We start from the raw sequence: 19,464 nt of genomic DNA on the forward strand, positions 1-19,464 counted from the left end.
CTAAATTATTGCAGGCTGATCACTTCCCTGCTGGAGTCACATCTCACTCCTCTCACAGGCACTCCCAGAGGTGCAGCATTTTAATAGAGGTTTGGGTTTTTTTAACCTTTTTTTGCAAATAAACAAGAGAATACACAGCGTTTCTCCATCAGTGCAATACCTACAGGGAGACCCAAAGGGAGCAAGTGCTTTTGTTGTCCAGACAGGAGGGGCTCCAGGCTTGCTCTGCAGTCAGAGATTTCTCCTCTGAGTCTGGGGTTATTCCATGTGAAACTGGGGGATTTCTGTCCACTTCAGGTGCTGGAAATTCTCCTGACCAGGAGAAAGCAGCAAGGGGAGATTGTCACATTCATATTTTCTGGAAAAAATCCCTTTGCCCAGGATTTTGCTCCTGGGAAGCTGAGAAGCCTCAGAGAAAAAGGAAAACAATAATTACCTGATCTGCTTCTCCTGTGTTTTGCTGTTTTGGAATGTGTTTAAAAGGGAAAACAATAATTATCTCATTTGCTTCTCCTGTGTTTTGCTGCCTTGGAATGTGTTTGGGGATTGTTTACCAACAGGTGATTGTTTCATTGGTTTCATGTGAGTTGTTTTCACTCTTTGGCCAATTGGGGCCAAGCTGTGTCAGGACTCAGGAGAGAGTCACAAGTTTTCATTATTATCTTTTTAGCCTTCTGTCAGTATTCTTTCTGTAGAATAGAATAGAATAGAATAGAATAGAATAGAATAGAATAGAATAGAATAGAATAGAATAGAATAGAATAGAATAGAATAGAATAGAATAGAATAGAATAGAATAGAATAGATCAGCCTTCTGAGAGCATGGAGTCAAATTCACCATTCCTCCCTTCATCAGGGCACCCTGCAAATACAATAAGAGATCAGGAATATTTTGTTTGATTTTGGGTTTATGGGTTTATTTCTGTTTTATTCTTTCCAAATTCCTGCTTGACAGGACAAAGGGGGATGGGTGAAAGCTCAAAGAAAGTGGGATTAGATGGAATATTAAGGAGAAATCCTCTGCCCCTGGCAGTGGCCCAGGCCAGGCTGGAGCACCTGGGGCAGTGGGAGCTGTCCCTGCCCACCCAGGGCTGGGAATGAGATGATTTTTAAGGTCCCTTCCCACCCAAACCACTCCATGATCCCCAAAAAAACAACTCCAGCAGCTGCTTGACATTTAAAGGCAATGGGGGAGAGAACACCCAGGTATTTTGCTCCCACCATCGCTGAATTTTGGGCTGTAGCAGTCACAAATTCCCACTTTGAAAAGATTCCTTCACTTTAATCACAGCAAAACTCGAGTGCTGCACGCCTCGAGCTGTCACACGTGAGAAACAAACTCGCTGGGAGGAACAGAAATGTGTTTTTTTCCATTCCAATCTCAATTATGGGAATCAAATGCGTCATGTGGATCAATAGTAGGTTGAGATTGCTCAGCCAGAAAGAGTTCAGATATAAAAAGCTGCAGCTGAGAGGCTTCCTGAAAGCTCATGTATTATTGCAGGGGAGATGGTGACAGTGAGCAGTGCCTGCAGTGTCCCCTGGACAGCTCAGGGGAGAGCAGAGCTTTAACTGGGGTCCTGTGTGCAGGACCCTGAGCCCAGGCAGAATTTCCCCTGCCCAGGATTTGCCTTTGATGTCCCCTGGTTCCCCCTGCCCTGTGGAGCACTGCCAGGCCATCCTGACCTGTATCTCTGCAAAAACCTGCAGGACAATGAGGCAGCATGAAGACACATTAAATATTTTTAACCATTTAACATTTCTAGAACAGGAGCTGGTGTGCAGAGAAGTGGCCGTGGCTCGGCCAGCCTAAAGGAAAATGTTAAAAAAGCGGGAAAAGGTGTCAGGATTCTTCGGGTGATTGGGTTTGTTTGTAAGGGAGGCTCCATGTCCATGGGAAAGGAGATTTTGGGGTGACCAGGGTGGCAGCAGTGACAGGAGCCATCTCCTGTCAGCGACTCTCAGACCAGCTTGGCTTCAGGTGTGAGTTAAAAGCACAGCACAGAAGGTGGGTGGTGGAAGAGGGATGAGAATGATGCAAAAAATCTGCTGGACCTGCAGATCCAGCTCAGGTTTGGGACTCTCAGCCCCTGGGAAATCACCTGGGACAGGAACCTGCAATTTCGTGGTTGGTGCAGGAGCCAGAGGATGACCCAGGTGGAGTCAGGGGTTTCTGCTGAGCACGGATCACTCCCAGCCCTGCAGAACCAGAGCTGGGGCTGGCGCTGCCCAGCTCCCTCCCAGCTGTTCCACATCAGCTCAGCTCTCCCTGCCCACAGCTTCCCCAAATCCACCCAAATCCCTCCCCCAGAGGAGCCAAATAAACCCCGGAGCCGGGGCTGCTGGTTCTGCAGAGGATTTGTCTCCCGTGGTGTGGCTGTGGGATGGGGATTTGCTTCTTGAGTGGGGCCAGATATGATATTTGGCATTTATGTTTGAGGCTCTGATGGATCCTCAGACCCATCAAACGAGCTCCAATGACAGTTTAGGGCTCAGTGGCTTGGCCAAACGTGATTTCGTGTGGCAGTAGGCAGTGCTGGGCAGGCAGGAGCTTGGCTTTCGGGGGATGGCAGAGGCTGGGTTTGTTTTTCCACGCTGGTTCAGCGCGGTGAGCCAGCCGGCAGCTGGGGGTGTACATCACCATTCAACCGGGGACGGTCTGGCAGGATCTGGGTCAGCTGCTCCTCCGTGCTGCCGGTGATATTCCGAGCGGGGCTGACTCACGGCTGCGGAACGCGGTGGGAGCTGCGGGAACTCCCGGCTGAGAGCATCGGGCTGGGCAGCGCTCTGTGCCCCGGCTGAGCTGCTCGGAGCCGGGCGATGCCAACCCAGCCAGCCCCGGGCACACTCGGAGCGCTGAGGGACGCTCCGGGCACAAGCTGTGCCCTGTGCCAGCAGCCTCACCATCCCCAGAGCTCTGTGTGCGTGTCCCCAGTCCCCTCTGCCGTGCCACCATCCCTCGCAGGGATGCAGGTGAGTCCTGCCCTCGGACTGGCACCGCTGCCGCCGCGCTGGCAGTGCCAGCCGCGGTGAAATGGCACCGCATGCGTCTCTTCCGAGTGGTTAAACCCGCTCAGAGCCCGGCGTGGCGCTGGGAAATGCCCGGGCTGAGCATCCCCACCTGCCCGCAGCGGTAAAGGCTCCTTGTAACGCTGATTTAAAGCTGCCTGTCCTGCAGGGCTCGGGCTTTATCTGCTTTGGGCCGTCTCAGGGAGGTGCTGGAGCGATAACACAGCGACATACCTGGAGAGGAGCTCCTGGCTGCGGTGAGAATGGCTAACCTGGGGGAGACGCTCTCAGCATCCCTGTGCCTGTGCAGGGATGCTCGAGGTGTCACCGAGGCCACTCACAGCCCCCAGACGCGCTCAGGGCTCACCAAGCACAGGGACAGGAGCAGGGAAAGGGCACTGCCCCGGGCAGGGGCTGCTCAGCCGGGCTGAGGCTCCAAGGAAGATTTTTTTGGGGTTTTTAATGTGGATTAGGTATAGCCCCGTGTGCAGTTCTCAAGGAGGGAAAGGCAAGGTGAAATCTGAGCGGGTCTGCAGGAGATTTGTCATTCCGAGGGATCTCAGGGAATGAGGAGTCTGAGCTGGGGCCACACAGAGACACCGGGAAGGGAAAACATTTCCCCGCTTCGCACCAGCACCTTAAAGTTATTTCGTTTCCTCCTGACCCAGGAAAAATGGAAAGGACATTTCTGAAGGCACCTGGAGGATCAAACCCCCCTCTCCCAGCAGCAGCAGCAGCAGGGGCTGTGCTGGCACAGTGCCACCAGTTCAGGTACTGGGAACACTGGAAACCCGCTGTGTGAGCTCCCAGAGCTGTGCTGAGCTCCCTCCAGGCTCTGGCTGTGTCACAGGACGTGTCTGGCCTGAGGATGCCACCAGGAACACCAGACTGGCACCGTGACAACAGCTCAGTGCTGGCTTCAAATTTAGAGCAGACAGTGACTCACCCCAGGCAGCTCGGGGTGACCTGTTCCTCGGGTTGGGACACCTGAACTTCACCCTCAAGGTGACTGCACAGAGCCCTCTCCTTGTCTCGGGGAGCTCAGCAGCAGCAGCTGCAGGGGGTTTGGGCACCCAGGGAAAAGCTGGGCTTGTTTTGCTTTCACCGAGTTCCTCCCTGATTTGTCTTCGGGTCTGAGCTGCGTTTCCTGCCAGGTGAAGTCTTTGGCTGGAAATTATTCTTAGACCTTTCCCACTTGGGATCTTCCTTCTGAAGCCATCTAAAACGGGCTGGTGCTCCACATTCACAGCATTCCTCTGGCCCTCTCCTCGTTCCAGCAGGGCAAAGTGGAGCACAGGAGTTCTGATGGTGCTGATTTTGATGGAAAAACAGGGAAAAATAGCTGCAGCCTGCTCCATTAGTCACCTGGTGTTACAGGGCAGCAATAAGCTGGGAATGTTCCTGCTCTCTCCTCCATGCACCTTCTGTTGTGTTGCTGCTTTTGTGCTGGTTTTCAGCGTCTTTGATATTTTCCCTGGCACGCAGGAGGGAAGATTGCTGAGATGTAGACCTTTACCATAATTAAGCAAGATTCCTCCTCTTGTGAGAGCTTGTTCCTACACAATTCTGGGGTGAGGGACTCAGATTGGGTTGTTATCTCAGATGTGAATGGTTTTTTTCCCTATTCTGGGATGGAACAGGAGTCTGGCTGAGGTGCTGGGGTTGGCATCGTGCAAATGTCTCTGTTGGAATTCTCAGACTGAACAGAAATAATCCTTCACCTTCCCCAAATCCCCTCTCCCTTGAGGAAACCTCACACAGCAGAGAGGCTGCATTTTGTCTCATCATTATTGAAAAACCAACCCCAAACCAGCCCAAGAAAACCCCTCAAACCAAAGCTGCTCTGTTCCTGTAGTGGTCCCTTGATCTTCTTAGGGAAGGCCCAGGATGGGAAAGGTTGGGCAGCTCTGCTTCCTAAGAGGATTTGGGGGCATCAGGGAGGATAATAAATAAAAATCAACAGCAGAGAGCGAAGCAGAGGGAGGATAAAGCAGCCAGTTGTGAGCAAAGCACAGGGCTGTGCCTCGCTCCCCATTCCAGGCAGCAGCAGCTCTGGAAAACTTGGAGGCTTATCTTTTAATTAGGTTAAATTAGGAAATCTTTTTGTTTTGCTTTTTTTTTTTTGTGTTTAGCATAACATTGTCTTGGAGGTAAAAGCTTGGAATTGGAAGGTTCTCCAGATTAGGTTAAATTAAGATATTATGCTTCTTAAAGAAGACAAAGCATTGTCTTCAAGGTAAATGTTTAATTACATTTCAAAAACAATTTTGTCTGTGCAATAATAAGACAGAGCCCAGCTCTGCCCGTGACTGCAATTCCAGACAGAAGCCAAATAAATTGAGAAATTGCTGCTGAAGGAGTTAGGAGGCAGAGTGTAATTACTGGGGAAATGGGGGTCCTGTTGCATTATGATTCTTGGTTTTTTAGCAGCTCTGGAAAAAATAATTTAAAGAAAATTACTTTCCCTTTTTTTTTTTCTTTATGGGCGCAAGAAAAGTAGAATTTAATATCCACCTTTCTGTGAGGAAGCAAACTACAGAGTGACAGATAACACCCAGGGCAAAGGAGTTTGGCCCAATTATTGCACTGGAGCCTCCAGACCATGTTTTAGAGAGCCTCGGTGTTTATTCCTCTCCCAGAGCAGAAAACATTTCTGGTTCTGGCTGTGGGGTGAGTCCCAGGGCTGGAACGTGGATCCAGAAAGCTTTTCTGGCACCCAGATGGGGATTTTTGGGCATCACAGCCATGAAAGGATGGAGCAGGCAGAGGGAGAGAGGCTCAGGGGCAGAGCCAGGAAAGAGGGGGGGAAAGGAAAAGGAAAGGAAACCAACCCAATAGTCAGGGATGAGGAGGGAAAAATGTGGAGAGGGGAAAGGAAGGGAAAAGGAAGGGGGGAAAAGGAAGGAAAGGAGGGCAAAAAGGAAACCAACCCAATAACCCAGCCTTGCTCCCCCGTGGTGCAAAGGGATCTAAACACGTCCCCAGAGCAGGGCAGCCCCAGCGTGTAGAGCAGACACAGAATCTGTGCTGATAGCTACTACAAAGTGCAGGCAGTGACAACAAACCCTGCTGGGGCTGCCAGCCGTGACAGGGAGGGATCCCCTCCCTCCTTCCTTCCCTCCCTGCCGGGGAACAAGCTGGGCTGACAGAACAAGGAGCCATCTCCCTGGAGCAGCTCTGACATCCACAGCCCCGTTTGTGCCTCAGCTCCGCAGCCTGAGCTCAGCATCCTGCTGGGAATGGGGGCTCCTGATGCTGGGGATGGATCCTGGCTGCTCCCACCTGGCTCTGCCTCACCTGGCCAGCAGGGAGGATGGCCGGCCCTGGGCCATGGTGGCCATGGTGCCCTGTGGGCCGCGGTGACCATGGTGGCCATGGCCTGTGGTGCCCACAGCTCCTTCACGCTCAGCAGGCCCTGCCTCCAACAGCAGAGGGAAAAATAAGCTATTTCAAACCCAAACTATCAAGATGCAAATCTGTGGTGGCCATGGTACCCTGTGGGCCATGGTGGCCATGGTGTCCATGGGCCATGGTGCCCTGTGGGCTGTGGTAAACATGGCGGCCATGGCCTGTGGTGCCCACAGCTCCTTCACGCTCAGCAGGCCCTGCCTCCAACCGCAGAGGGGATAAAAGCAATTTCAAACCCAAGCCATCAAGATGCAAATCTGTGGTGGCCATGGTACCCTGTGGGCCATGGTGCCCTGTGGGCGGTGGTGAACATGGCGGCCATGGCCTGTGGTGCCCACAGCACCTTCACGTTCAGCAGGCCCTGCCTCCAACTGCAGAGGGAAAATAAGCGATTTCAAACCCAAACCATCAAGATGCAAATCCTTTTCAGAGGGTGGCCACCTTCAAGGTCCACCAGGCAGGCACCGGAGCTGAAAGCATCATGATTGTTTGGGTTTATTTGACTAAACCTGCAGCAGCTGTGGAGCTGTGAGGAAGGTGAAGAGGGAGGATGGCCAGCTTGAGGTCAAGGGCAGCTCCACAATCCTGTTGTGCTGCCTGCTTTATGCCCCTCAAAGCAGTTTAAAGCAGGGAAAATGACAATTTTAGTGTGGCTCTGACTCTCAGAGGTGTGGGCCCTGCAGCAATCAGCTCAGGTATCTGTCCCCCGCGGTGCTGCTTATTGTGCAGCAGGCACACACCGAGCACACAAACTGCAGATGATTTCTTTCCTTTCCTCGCAGTTCCAGCTCCTTTCCAGCCTACAAAATGTTCCCTTTTAGCTCTTCCAAGTTTAGTCACAGCCGTTCTCCGGTGGCTGCGTTTACCCTTTCCTGGGAGCCTCATCCTGCCCCCTTCCCCCATCCAGCTATTCCTGAGGGGTTCCAGATGCCTCCGGCGGTGGGTGATGCCCTTTTCTCCCTTTCATTGCTAATTCTGCAGGTTTGAGGGTGTTTTTTGTAACATTTATTAGCTGAAACTCTGATTCCTCATCTTCGCCGCTGGTATGGTATTAGCTCACAGGGTCACTCAATTTACCTGGTGAGAAATTGAAGGATAAGGTGTGGATTTGACAATTTGGGATTAAGAAGTGCTTCATGGCACTTAAACACGGGCTTGTATAAAGCAGAAAAGGGGTTCCCAAGGCACTCCAGCCCCTCTCCAAAACTCCCACTCCTCTCCTCATGCCAGGCAGCGAGGCAGTGCCCCCCAGGGCAGTGGCACCCACAGGGTAGGGAGCCCCTCGTGGGGGGATCTGTGGGTAAGTCGGTCCGTCAGAGCCCTTACAGTGTGGGAGGATCGGAATGAGTGCCAGTGGCAGCACGCAGACATACCGAGCCCTCACAGCCTCTGGAGCTGCCGCGTGCCCGCAGCCGCTTTTTAAAGTAGCGGCGCCCCCCCTCCGCCAATCGCAGCGCGGACGGGGCGTTCCTCGCGGCCAATGGGAGGCGGTGGCTGGAGGAAAGGGGCGTGGCCAACCCTCGCCGAGCTCGAGCCGGGCGGCTGTGGTAAACAAGGGGGCGGAGCCCACGGCTTCCCTGTCGCGGGCAGCAGCCAATGGGTGATCGCAGGGGTGGACAACCAGCCAATAGCGCGCGAGGGTGGGCAGAGCCGCGCGCTCTGATTGGCTGGCGCGGCGGCGGAGTGACCGTTGGCGGGAGGGGGCGCGGCGGCGGGGGCGGGGCCGGGCGCTGTCGCAGTGAGCGGCGGCGCGGGCGGGGCTCCGTGCGGGCACCGGGCAGCGCTGCCCCGCCGGTCCCCGCGCCCGGCACGGGCACGGCCAAAACCCCAGCCTGGCCAGGGGCTCGCGGCAGTCAGGCGCTTCCCTCGTGCGGGCTCGGATGGGCAGCGAGAGGAGCTGTCCCCTGGAGAGCGCAGCATCTTCCCTCGCCTACTTGAGCGGGCATCCGTGAGCGCTGGCAGCAGCGAGGGGCTGTCGCTTTTGGGATGAGCGGGCAGGACTGAGAAGATTTTGCTCGCTGCAGGAGCCAGAGAGGCTTGGATTAGTCCGAGGGTGAGTAAACAGCGCTGGGGGTGGGAGAGCGTCCGCCCCAGCGGGTGTGACGGCGCTCGGGGGCAGCGCTGTCCCTGCCCGCAGGAGAAGGGGCGATTTGGGCATCGCACGGAGGGGTTTAAGCCGCGTGCTGCCGGCTTGCGGGGTCTGGAAGTTGAGCTCTGGCTCTTCGGCAAGGAGAGGATTTGTGAGGGGATACGGATAACTAGCAGGCAGAGATTTGGGACAAAATTGCCGGTATCTATTAGGCAAAACCAAACCCCGTAGATTTAATTTTTTTTTATTACTGTTTTTTGCCTCGAGAAGCTCAGCCCGAGCGAGCTTTCCGCATGGGTGGTTTGCAGCCCCATCGTCCCCAACCCGGCGCGGGCGAAGGCAGCTCCTGGCAGGGAAGCGAAGCAGCCTGGTCCCTGTCTGTGTGCGCTGTCCCAGGGCACCCTGTCCCTCCTGGGGTGTCCCGGAGCACCTCCTTCCCCCCGGGGTTCTCCCCCTTGTCCCCCGGGCTGCCCCGCCAGCACAGCCCGGCATCCCGGCGCTGGATGGGAGATGGTGCAGAGCTCAGAGCTGCTCGCAGACAGGAGAGTTGATGCCAAGTCCGGACAGAGGGAACCGAACTAGTGCCGCTGGAGGGTGGGGGACCGGCCGGGGACAAAGGCTCGTCTCGCCGGCCGCATCCCCGGCGGTGCTGAGTGACCGCGCTCTTGTCTCCCCCGCCCCGCAGAAATGCTGCAGCATGAACCCACCGCCGCCTAGAGAGACGGGCTCGCACCGCCCCGGCGCCGCTGCCTGAGCCAGCCCCGGAGCGCCGTCCGGCCGGGAGCCCGCACCGGGAGCAGCCCAGCCCAGCCCAGCCCCGCTCCGCCCGGCCCCGGCGGGATGCGCTCGCCGCCGCCTTCATGCCGGCAGGGGGGACGCTGAAGCGCCGCTCCGCCCGGCCCGGAGCCACCCACGTGCGGTCCCCGCTGAAGGCGGCCGGTGCAGCCCAGGGCGGGCCCCGCTGAGCGTTCGGCCGCAGGAGGCAGCGGCGGCCCCCGGCGCGGCGGCGGGTCCAGCCCGGCGGCCGCGATCCGGTGCCCCATGGTGGTGCTGCGGAAGCTGCCGGGCATGCCGGGCTGGCCGGCGGCGCTGGGGCTGCGGCTGCCGCAGAAGTTCCTGTTCCTGCTCTTCCTCTCGGGCCTGCTCACGCTCTGCTTCGGGGCCCTGTTCCTCCTGCCCGATTCCTCCCGCTTCAAGCGCCTCTTCCTACCCCGCCGGGCCACCGCCTCCGCCTCCTCTTCATCCTCCGCCTCCTCGTCCTCAGCCTCCTCCTCCTCCACCCGCGACACCGACCTGCCCCGCAGCCCCCCCGCCGCCGCCGAGCCCCGCCACGCCAGCCCCGCGGCCCCGCGCCGCCTGCGGGAGAAGCTCCGCACGGCCGCCCGCATGGCCGGGCCGCCGGCCCGCACCGCGCCCGGCTCCCGGCAGCAGGTGCAGGGCGGCGAGAGCCGAGCCCAGCCCGCCAGCGCCGCGCCCCCGGCCCGGGAGACGCGGGCCCCGTTCCGCTTCGACTACGAGCGGTTCCGCCGGAGCCTCCGGCACCCGGTGCGGGGCGGGCGGAGCGGAGAGGACCCCGAGACCCGCGCCCGCAGGATGAAGATCAAAGAGGTGGGTGAGGAGCAGGCAGCGCTCCCGGCCGAGTGCTGGCTCAGTCCCTCCATAGCCCCCTCAGGCAGCCTCACCTCAGTGCTCACATCCCCCTCAGGCGGCCTTCACCTTGCTTCACCTCCTCACAGCATCGGCTCCCCTCAGGTGTGTGTCCCCTCAGCCATGTCCCCATCAGCCCTCATCTCCCCTCACGAGTGTATGTCCCATCAGCCATGTCCCCATCAGACCTCACCTGCCCTCACAGGTGTGTGTCCCCTCAGCCGTGTCCCTGTCAGACCTCACCTCCCCTCAGGTGTGTGTCCCCTCAGCCGTGTCCCCTCAGCCGTGTCCCCATCAGACCTCATCTCCCCTCATGAGTGTATGTCCCCTCAGCCATGTCCCCATCAGACCTCGCCTCCCCTCACAGGTATGTGACCCCTCAGTCCTCACCTGCCATTAGCGGCCGCATCTCCCCCTCAGTCAGTCCTTGCCTCCCCTCACAGCCACATCGCCCTCAGCAACCCTTGTCCCCTCTCACAGCCATGACCACCCTCAGTTTCTGGGGCCGTGTCCACCTCAGCCCTCATGTTTGGGTCCCCCCTCAGTCAGCCGCAACCTCCCCTCACAGCCATGTCCTCCTTCAATCCGCTGTCACCTCCCTTCACAGCCACGTCCCCCCTCAATTTGCTGCCACCTCTCCTCACAACCATGTCCCCCCTCAGCCATCACCTCCCCTCAGCCGTGTCCCCCTCCTTGCTCCTTTTCCCAAGGAGGGTGGCAGGAACTGGGGTGTCACTTTCTGGGGGAGTGTCCCTGTCACTGCCCGTGTGTCCCACACACTTCCATTCACCCGGTGTCACCGAAATTAACGAAGGGTAAATTTCAGTTCCGTTATTCACGGTTGTGGGGGGAAGAAACTTGCTTGGTGGGAGATGTCTTTGCTTGTGCAAGAGTCTCCATCCCTGGGGGTCAGATTTGCACAAAAACCAGGGCATGACAGAGCTTGGCTGGTGCAGGGGGATGGAGGGACGGGATGCAGGGGCCGGGGAGGAGCAGGAGGCTCTGTCCCTGCAGGTCCCTGTGGGACTGGCACTGGAATTGTCACCCCTGTGAGCTGGGGGGGCTGCCAGGGCCAGGGGAGGCTTTGGCCCCGTGTCCCCAGCCTGGCACACACGTGGAGCAGGCTGTGACCCACTTAACCGCGTCTGTGTGGGGTTCCATCGTGGCTGTCACATCCCTCGCCCTGATGGATGACCGACTTGGAGGGAATTCTGCTCTGGGAAGAGGTGCCAATAAGTAAAAAGCACAGGTTTAATTAAGCAGAGTATAAATTTCCTGGGTCTGTGCTCTCGCAGAGGTGCAGGCATCCAGCGACGATACTGGATTGAAGAGAGAATCAAGTCGGTGATAACACACCGAGGGCTTTCATCCTCTGCAACCTGCGTCTCAAAAACAGTTTTTAAAGCTCCCCTCCCGCTGTCTTTGTCAGGCACTAAAACAAAGGCTGTGAATTCCAATTGCTCTGCCAGGCAAGCATGCCCAGGGGTGCTGGGTTCCCTGATGGTCCCAGGAGGGTTCCAGCCATCCTCTCCTGCTGCCGGGTGTGTGGAATGTTCCAGTGCCCAGCCCTCACGTGTGTGCCTGGCTCTCTGCAGATTGCCACCTCCAAGGTGTGCCAGGGAGCACGACACACCCCCAGGAGCAACCCAGCTTCCACTCCCTGCAAACAAATCAAATTGAAAAATCAAATTTAGGGGAAGCGAGTGGCATTCAGTCCTTCATTTGGAGTTAATTATTTTTTAAATATAGCATTATTTCAAGCTGTATGGATTCAGCCCCATCTGTTTCTAACAGCCATAATCAGTGCTGGGTAGCAGAGTTAGAGTTTTCAAGGATGAGAATCCATAAATATTAGTTTTATGCTGACAGCTAATTACTCTTCAAACAGAGCCCTTATTTCTTAAAAGTGCCTACGCTTCTATTTATTCAGAGAGAGAGAAACAAATATGGTGCTGAGATACGAGGCTGAACATGCAAAACAAGGGAGGGTGGTGCAGCCTGGGGAAGAGATAAGGTGTGTCTCTTTTTGTTAATCAAAAAGACAAGAGGAGAACAAACCAGGAAGGTTAGAAGACAAATGCTGCATAAAAAAGAAACAGATGGAGCAAAAAAAAGAATTGCAAGGAAGAAGTGATGATACAGCCTTTGGATTAGCAGATATTGCTCACATGATGGGAGATGCCAGCAGGGCAGGTGGTGGCTGTGCTGGCTGCTCTGAGTTGCTTTTCCCTCCTCCCTCCAGAGCTTTCAGTCCTGTCACTTGCTAGAAGGAGTCCCCAGCTGTCCTTGCACTGGGAGTTTTGTTCTTTTCTCTGCCTTCCCTCAGGCCATTCTCCCAGCTCTGTAACAGGGAGGATGGGTGTGGATGGGATTTGTGGATGTTTTTCCCCTTCCTGCCTGCCAGATGAAAGCCAGGAGGAAAAACTGGTGCATGACCACAGATGCCCAGCCCAGAGGCTGGAACTTTCTGTGTTCCCCAGGACCCTCCAGCGTGAGGAATTCCAGCCAGGAATCCGAGCTGGTGTCCCCTCCTTCCCACCACCTCTGAGCTGCCTGATCTTCAGCTAAAGGGGAGGCAGTGCCATGGCTTCCCTGTAGCCCTGCTAGACCTTCCCTGCTTGAAAACCAGAGTTTGAAGCGGAAAGCCCCATGGCCTCTCCCATTTTATTGCTGTTTGGGAAAGCCTTTGGGGCGAGAGGAGCACTCGGGCTGTTTGCAGAGTGAGGAAACGGCGTGAGGCTGGGCTGACGTGTGTGTGCAGGTACCTTCACCCATAAACACGAGTCCAGGGTCGGTTAACAGCTGTTTTCTTGGAAGTAAAAAAAGAGAGCAGCTGTATTGCACAGCTTTTGCTGCTGAAGGTCGTTGGTCACCTGCAGAACAGTCTGGGAGCCACTGCTGTGTGTTCCTGTGGGCAGCCCAGGCTGGGGCACTCTGACCTTTCCAGGAAAGCTGCGGAAAGCCAAATAACAAATGTGCCCATGCTGCAGGTTGGGAAATTTTGGGAGGGATTATTCATCTCTTAAGATGACCTCTGGAAAAGGTATTAGTTGTGTAATTGATCAGTCAGGCATGGCTTTGGGGATTAGCTGGTTTTTTACATGTGCCAAATACAAATCACCGATGCTCAGGGAAAAGAAAAAAAAAAAGAGAAGTGGTTGTAGCTGGAGAGTGACTGCAGAAATTCCACGGTGGGATTCCATATTTATTTGCTCTCAACAATTTCCAGATCAAATTGGCTCAGGGAAAAGTCAAAATTATTTCCCCTCTAACTGCTGCCTCTGCAAACTCAGCCTCAGATGTGAGGAAATCAGAGCGTGTGGTTCCTGCCTCCTGCATCGTAACCAGTAATAAAGATTGTGCTGGTGGAGCTGAGCTGACACTTTTGCTGATGATGGATGGAGCCAAACAGGCTGCTCCTTGCTGCACTCCTGGGTCTCACAGGTGGGGAAGCAGGGGGGAGACAGGGAAGAGCATTTCTTTTAAGTATTTTTATACCAACCACTGCTTAAAGACAACCACAGGAACCAGGCGGAGCAGAAAGTTCATCGTTAAATACTTCCAGCTCGGTCACGGGATGTGAGAAAAATGTGAACAGAGGGAGAGATTTATTAGTTTTTCTTCTCTTTTTTTGGGTGCAAAAGGCACTTTTCCATGCCTGAGGTGTGGGAATGCCTCGTGCCTGAACCTGGCAGTGCCTTTTGTCCCTTCCAAATGAGGGAATGTGTCACATCCAGGCAGGGATTGTCCCCTTGGGTCTGACACCTGCGTTCATTTCCTCTGGATTAATGATACCAAAGCCTGTTTGTTTCACAGTGCAGTTCTCTTCATCCTGGCTTTTCCTGCCATCTGCACCTCTCCCTGCCTCACCTGGCTGTCCCCTGTCCCCTCCTAACACAGCTCTAGACATGTGTTTGCTCTCAGAAATCGGCCACTGGGGGCAAGGAGGCACCAACTCACACAGTTATCCTCCATCACTCTGCACATCAGCAGGTGGATCAGTCTTTGGAACACAAATATCTTGACAGCTTATCACTGAAAGGTAATTAGCAGGAGACAGGAATGTTATCAGGAGTTCAGCCTCTGGTGAAAGCCCCTTGGTGGTGGTTGCTGAGTTCCCTTTATGTGGTTTTGACTGTTGTGACTGCAGTGAAAAAACTGCCCATATTTGGGGCAGGGCTGGGGAAATGCTGCAGCTTCTCCTGATTTTTTTTTTGCCACAGCCCTGACCCGTGCCAGGGGAGCTCTCAGCCCTGGTGCTGCTTGCCTCTGGCGCACCTGTGTGTGTTTGGGTGCTCTCCTGGAGCTCACAGGTGCCCTGGGTTGGGCTGTGATCACCAGTTTGCCAAAAGCAGGGCTCAGAGCAGCTCTCACGCTGAGCTGGGCTGTGAATCCCATCACCGGTCATCTCTGACCTGCTCCTTCCCACAGCCAGCAGGAAAAGGATGTCAGCCCTCTCCCTTTGCCTGCACTGTGCAACTTTCAGCGCACGCATTGGAGCAAATGCCTTTGAGTGCTGTGCTCTGGGGCTGAGCGGGCTCCAGGCCAGCCGTGAAATCCGTCCGTGGCTCTGTACGTGAGCAGCACCACGCTCAGCCCAGCTGGAAATGCTCCTGCCGTGCCCATCTCCCCTCTGAGGCACGGTCTGATCCTGTGTGCCGGGCACATGGGCACCCAGGCACTTCCAACAGACTGGCTCTGGCTGCTGAGGGTAAGGAAACCAGTTCTCTGTAAAATATTTACTGTGGTGCAGTGGAATTATGCTCTCAAACCAGTCAGATGTGCTGTGATTGTAATTCTCTCTCCGGGGTAGAAATACCTCTGAAAGAGAGAATTTCTCTGCAGTTGGAAGCACTGGCTGGCTCCAGCCTTGCTGGAATTTTCCTTTGCTCCACACTCCTCATGCATTTATTTACTGAACCTGTGAAAGGGGTACTGTGGTGGAAATCCCACAAATGGTGCATGCAGTGGGTTCTTTGCTTCAGTAGCCTCCGGTGGATTCACGCAAACAGAATTTAGACCTGACCTGGAGCCTGTTCTAGCTGTAGGGGATACAGTTAATTGACTAAAAATGTATTTGTTCAGTCGGTGGAGTGCAGAGCACAGGAGTCTGGGCTGTGATCAGTGCTGCAGAGCTGCTTGCCTCAGTGCTACCTCAGAGCTCGCTCTGACCCAGCACTCTGGAATTTGGGAGTGCTCTGCAATTTGCAGTCATTTGCTCCTCTCTCCCCAAGTCTAGCAGCGAAAGCACTTGTTCCACAACAACTAAATTTGATGCTAGACTGGTTTCTGAACTGCCACTTAGAGCCAGCACACGGCTCCAGCACTGCAGAGCTGCTGGCGGGCGGGTGATGAGTGAGTGCTGGGCGGGGGAAATGAAATGACTTTGTGGGATGCCCACAGATCTGTGCTGCTGAAGGACCTGCACTCCCCTGGATCCCTGCAGGAAATGCACGTCAGCTCCTGGAAATGGTGTGGGTGGGAAGATGGGGTTAGGGCAGGGGGATGGAGCCTGGCTGGGAGCTGTCAGTGACATCCTGCTGGAACCTCCCTGCTCCTCCTCCGCCGGGCTGGGGCCTGAGCACATCCAGGTCTTCAAATATTTACTGAAAAGCAGTCACCTGCGTTAAGATTCCGTCTTCCCAGCCAAAATTTTTATGGACTCGTGATTAACTTTTAATCAATGATTAAATCTGCCCCTTAATGGGAGAAAGATTTTCGTGCTAAGTGTTCTTTCCTTTGGTTCTGTGTGCAAGGCTTTGCCAGATGAGGCTAATCCATTATGTTTAGTTTACTCTGTGACTCTGTTATTGTACAGATTGTTTGTCATTTTGATGTTTTTGAATACGTTCTCCGGTATTGAAAACAATTCCGATTTTAGATGGGGCAGCTGAGAGGGAGGAAGGGAAATGTACCTTAGTACTAAATGAGAGACTGACCTGAATATAAAACTGACATGCAGCTGTCAGAAGGAGAAGGCAGGAAGGAAAATTCACTCCAGTGGTGGCAAGAGGAGATCTTGGTGCTGGGAGCGTTCTGATTTTTAAACTTTAGGAAGAGACTACATTTAAATTCCCCAGAAAAATACTTTTCAGTGGAAGCTGTGAGTGGATTTGGCATGAGGAGCACACGCTGCCATGATTGCTGTCTTTACTCTGGGTCCCCTGGCACTTGAGTTCATCATCTGACAGCACATTTTGGAAGGGCTCCAGAGGAGCTGTTGTGGGCAGTGGTGGCTGTGAGCTGCACGTAATGTGAGGGCTTTGTGCACGGTGCACCTAGAGTGTGGCAGGAGGCACAGCACCCCGGGAGCTGTGCTGCAGGAGTGGACAATAACCATCCCCACTTATGGGCCGGGATGGCACTCGTGTGTGCCCTGGCTGAGGGGCAGAGCAGCCTCTGGGAATTGAACAGGACACTCTGTGCTCTGTTCCTGAGGGCACATCCGTGGTGGCGCCTCTGTGGAACGGGCACACGCTGCTCAGTCCCTGATCCAGCAGGAAAATGTGCAGGAGGACGCTGGAGCGTGAGTAAAGCACGAGGCTGCACTAAGCTGAAGTGACTGCTGTGCTTCCCTCCTGCATCTCCTGCTGCTGACGGCAGAGCTGCAGAGTGCCCTGTGGGATTGTGGAGCCCAAGGAGGGATCTCAGCGGGTTGGAAAGGGGAATTGTGTTCCCGAGGCTCTTTCCCTGGGCTGGAAGGCAGCAGGGTGCAGCTTTCTAGGAATGTGTGCTGGAACCTCCTCAGAGCCATCAGGCAGCCTGGGGCTCCCCATCCTTGTGCCCCCCGTGTGAGCCCCAGGCCCCATCCCGACCCTGGTGCCTGTTCCTCAGTGCAGCAGCAGGAGCCCTGCACTGACCCCCCTCTGTGGGGCTCCCTGGGGGTCTCCCCCGCTGCAGCCTGCACTCAACTCTGCTTTCTCTGTGACCTCTCCCCTCTGTCAGAGCCAATTGAAGCTTTGCAGCTCAAGAGGTACCGGGGAGGACGGGGCAGGCGACAGCGGAGCAGCAAACGGTTCCTGGGTTCATTTGAGCTAATTGTTCTAAAGGCTGGGATTGAGTGGGAGCCAGGAGCTCATTAGTTCTAATCTGGCCTCCAATACTTGCCTTGCGTGGCCCTGGAGCTGTTGTTAGATTTTCCTCTCTGAGATATTGCAAGAATAAGGCTGCAAAGAATATTATAAAGAATATGAAATGCGGGAGATGGAGAAATCCTGCAGCGTCTCGTGCCAGCAGCACTAGCACAGGAGGATGATATACAGTGAGTGTTCCTCCTAGAGAGTGTCCCTTCCCTTCCCTTCAGAGGCCCTCGCTGACAGAGCTCCTGCTGATTTATGGAGCAGGATGGCTCTGCAGCCTGTCTGTGCTGAGAATTGGAGCCGTGTTAGCGGCGTCCGAGCAGCCGTGTTTAAAGCAGGGCTCTTGCTCTAATTGTGTTAACATGATTTCCCTGGGCAGGGAGGGAAGTGCAGAACCGTGTACTTTGAGAAGTAACACAGGATAATTGTGGAATAATCGCGTTTCATCCGTCCTGAAACCCTCCTGCTGCCTGGGTTAGCCAGCAGGATCTAATACAAATAAAATACTTCCAGTGGAAAAGGACATTTCTGGCTCTCCTTCCACATGAGCCTCGTTTTTCTCTGGAGTTTTCTAGGAAGGACATGTATTTACATTGGAATGCAGCGCTGATGAACCCAAACAAACCCCTGGCTGATTTCTGGTGCTGTTTTGGCTTTCCTGAAGGCCTTTCTCCAGCACCAAGACCATGTCAGGATTGATGAACCACTATGACTGTGTTTGATTATCTTATCTCTCAGAGGTTTGTGCTGCTGAGCCCAAACAACCAGAACACCACTGCTGCTGGCTGTGGCTCTGCCCACCCTCACTGGTGGCTGCACAGCAAAATAATTCAAAAGGTTGGCACAGGACAAAGCCATAGGCAGCTCTCTTCTCTTGGTTCTTTCGTTTCTGGCTTTCAAAGGCTGAAATCAAGTTTTGAGCTGAGTGTTAGGGTGGGGTTTGGTGAGTGGAGGCTCATTCCTTAGGCCTGAGCGTTCTGTGGGTGCCACTTGTGCACTGACGTGGAGTCTGGCGGCAAGGAGCTGCCTCCAATTCTGATGTTATTTCTGCAGTTTATTACCCTGATGCCCGAAGCTGCCGTTCCCTGCTGCATTCTGCCAGCAGCCCATTAGTCACAGCAGTGTGATGGCGGTGCTGGAGCGGTGCCAGGGCCCAGCCTTGATCCCTCTGGGCATGGGAGGTGAGGCCCAGGCCCCTCCATCCTGCCAGCTGAATCCTAACATTGTTCTCATACCCACCCCACCAACCTCATTTTCATCAGGGATCCGGTGTTTGTGACCTGCTTTGTGATGATTTATTGTGGGCTCTGGGGCTCCTGTAAGGGTTTATCAGCCTCTGGCTAATAAATTTGCTACTGTGGTCCAAGGATTTCTTGCACCACTTTTGTGAGGTGACAGCTCTGACACGTGGCTGTAGGAAGGCTCTCAGTGAGTTTCTCGTGTCTGTTATTAGCTATTACCTGTGATAAATTATTGGACTAATCTCAGCTGACTACTTAATACTTGAGAATTGCTCTGTTCCTCTCTTCAGAAGTTCCAATCACGAGGAACTCTGGAAAAGGGAGAGGACAGCAGTGCTCCAATCTGTCCCTCTGAGCAAGGACTACAAAGACAGATGGGGAGCAGGTGAACCAGCAAGAAATCATTAAACTAAACTCATCCTCCCAGATCTCTCCTGCTAAGCCATCCAAGTGTGAGATGAAGCACAAGGTGTGCTGGCAGTCCTCAGCCTCCCTCTTTCTCCTGTTCCAGCATTTGGACTGAGACAAAGGCAGTTTCCAAACAGATGTTCCTCCTGCTCCCTGAATCCGTTCTCACAGCGCAGAACAGGAGCGGTGCAGGATGACTCTTGGCCTGTATTTACATTTTTTCCTTCCCTTCTCCCTTCCCTTCAGCTCTCCCATCTGCTTGTGCTGTGTTTTGGGCCCCTGAGCCATCCATGTGTCAGCAGCAATTCGCACCTTGTGGGTGCTGGGGGAGAGGCAGCTCAGCTGCTGGTTCTGGGGTGGGGAGCTGAGCTCTGGGGGAGCTGGCACGGGGCTGCTCCTTTTGTCTGTGCCAGCTGTGCTGGGTGTGGGGCTGAGCCTCACTTTGTGTCTCTGGGGATGCTTTGGGAGCCTGCCCTTGGCTGTGAGGCTACTGGGGTGGGAGCACCCCAGATCTGGTGCGCCCACCCTGATCTCCATCGCACCCAGGACAGGCAGGGAGCTCACAAATCCCCTCCTCTGCTGC

At 54.9% G+C, this 19,464-nt stretch overlaps 1 protein-coding gene across 1 annotated transcript in view; it reads left to right on the plus strand.

The window, feature by feature from the left end:
* The first annotated feature begins 9,517 nt into the window (after positions 1 to 9,517).
* Positions 9,518 to 19,464, plus strand: part of MAN1C1 (mannosidase alpha class 1C member 1) — a 49,824-nt gene continuing 39,877 nt past the window's right edge. The window contains exon 1 of the mRNA XM_063177630.1: positions 9,518 to 10,114. Within this exon, the coding sequence (XP_063033700.1) occupies positions 9,548 to 10,114 (567 nt within the window). The 5' untranslated portion in view covers positions 9,518 to 9,547. The remainder of the gene's footprint in view (positions 10,115 to 19,464) is intronic.

The sequence above is a fragment of the Melospiza melodia genome, chromosome 27 (genome assembly GCF_035770615.1).
Source record: "Melospiza melodia melodia isolate bMelMel2 chromosome 27, bMelMel2.pri, whole genome shotgun sequence".
Taxonomy (NCBI): Eukaryota; Metazoa; Chordata; class Aves; order Passeriformes; family Passerellidae; genus Melospiza; species Melospiza melodia.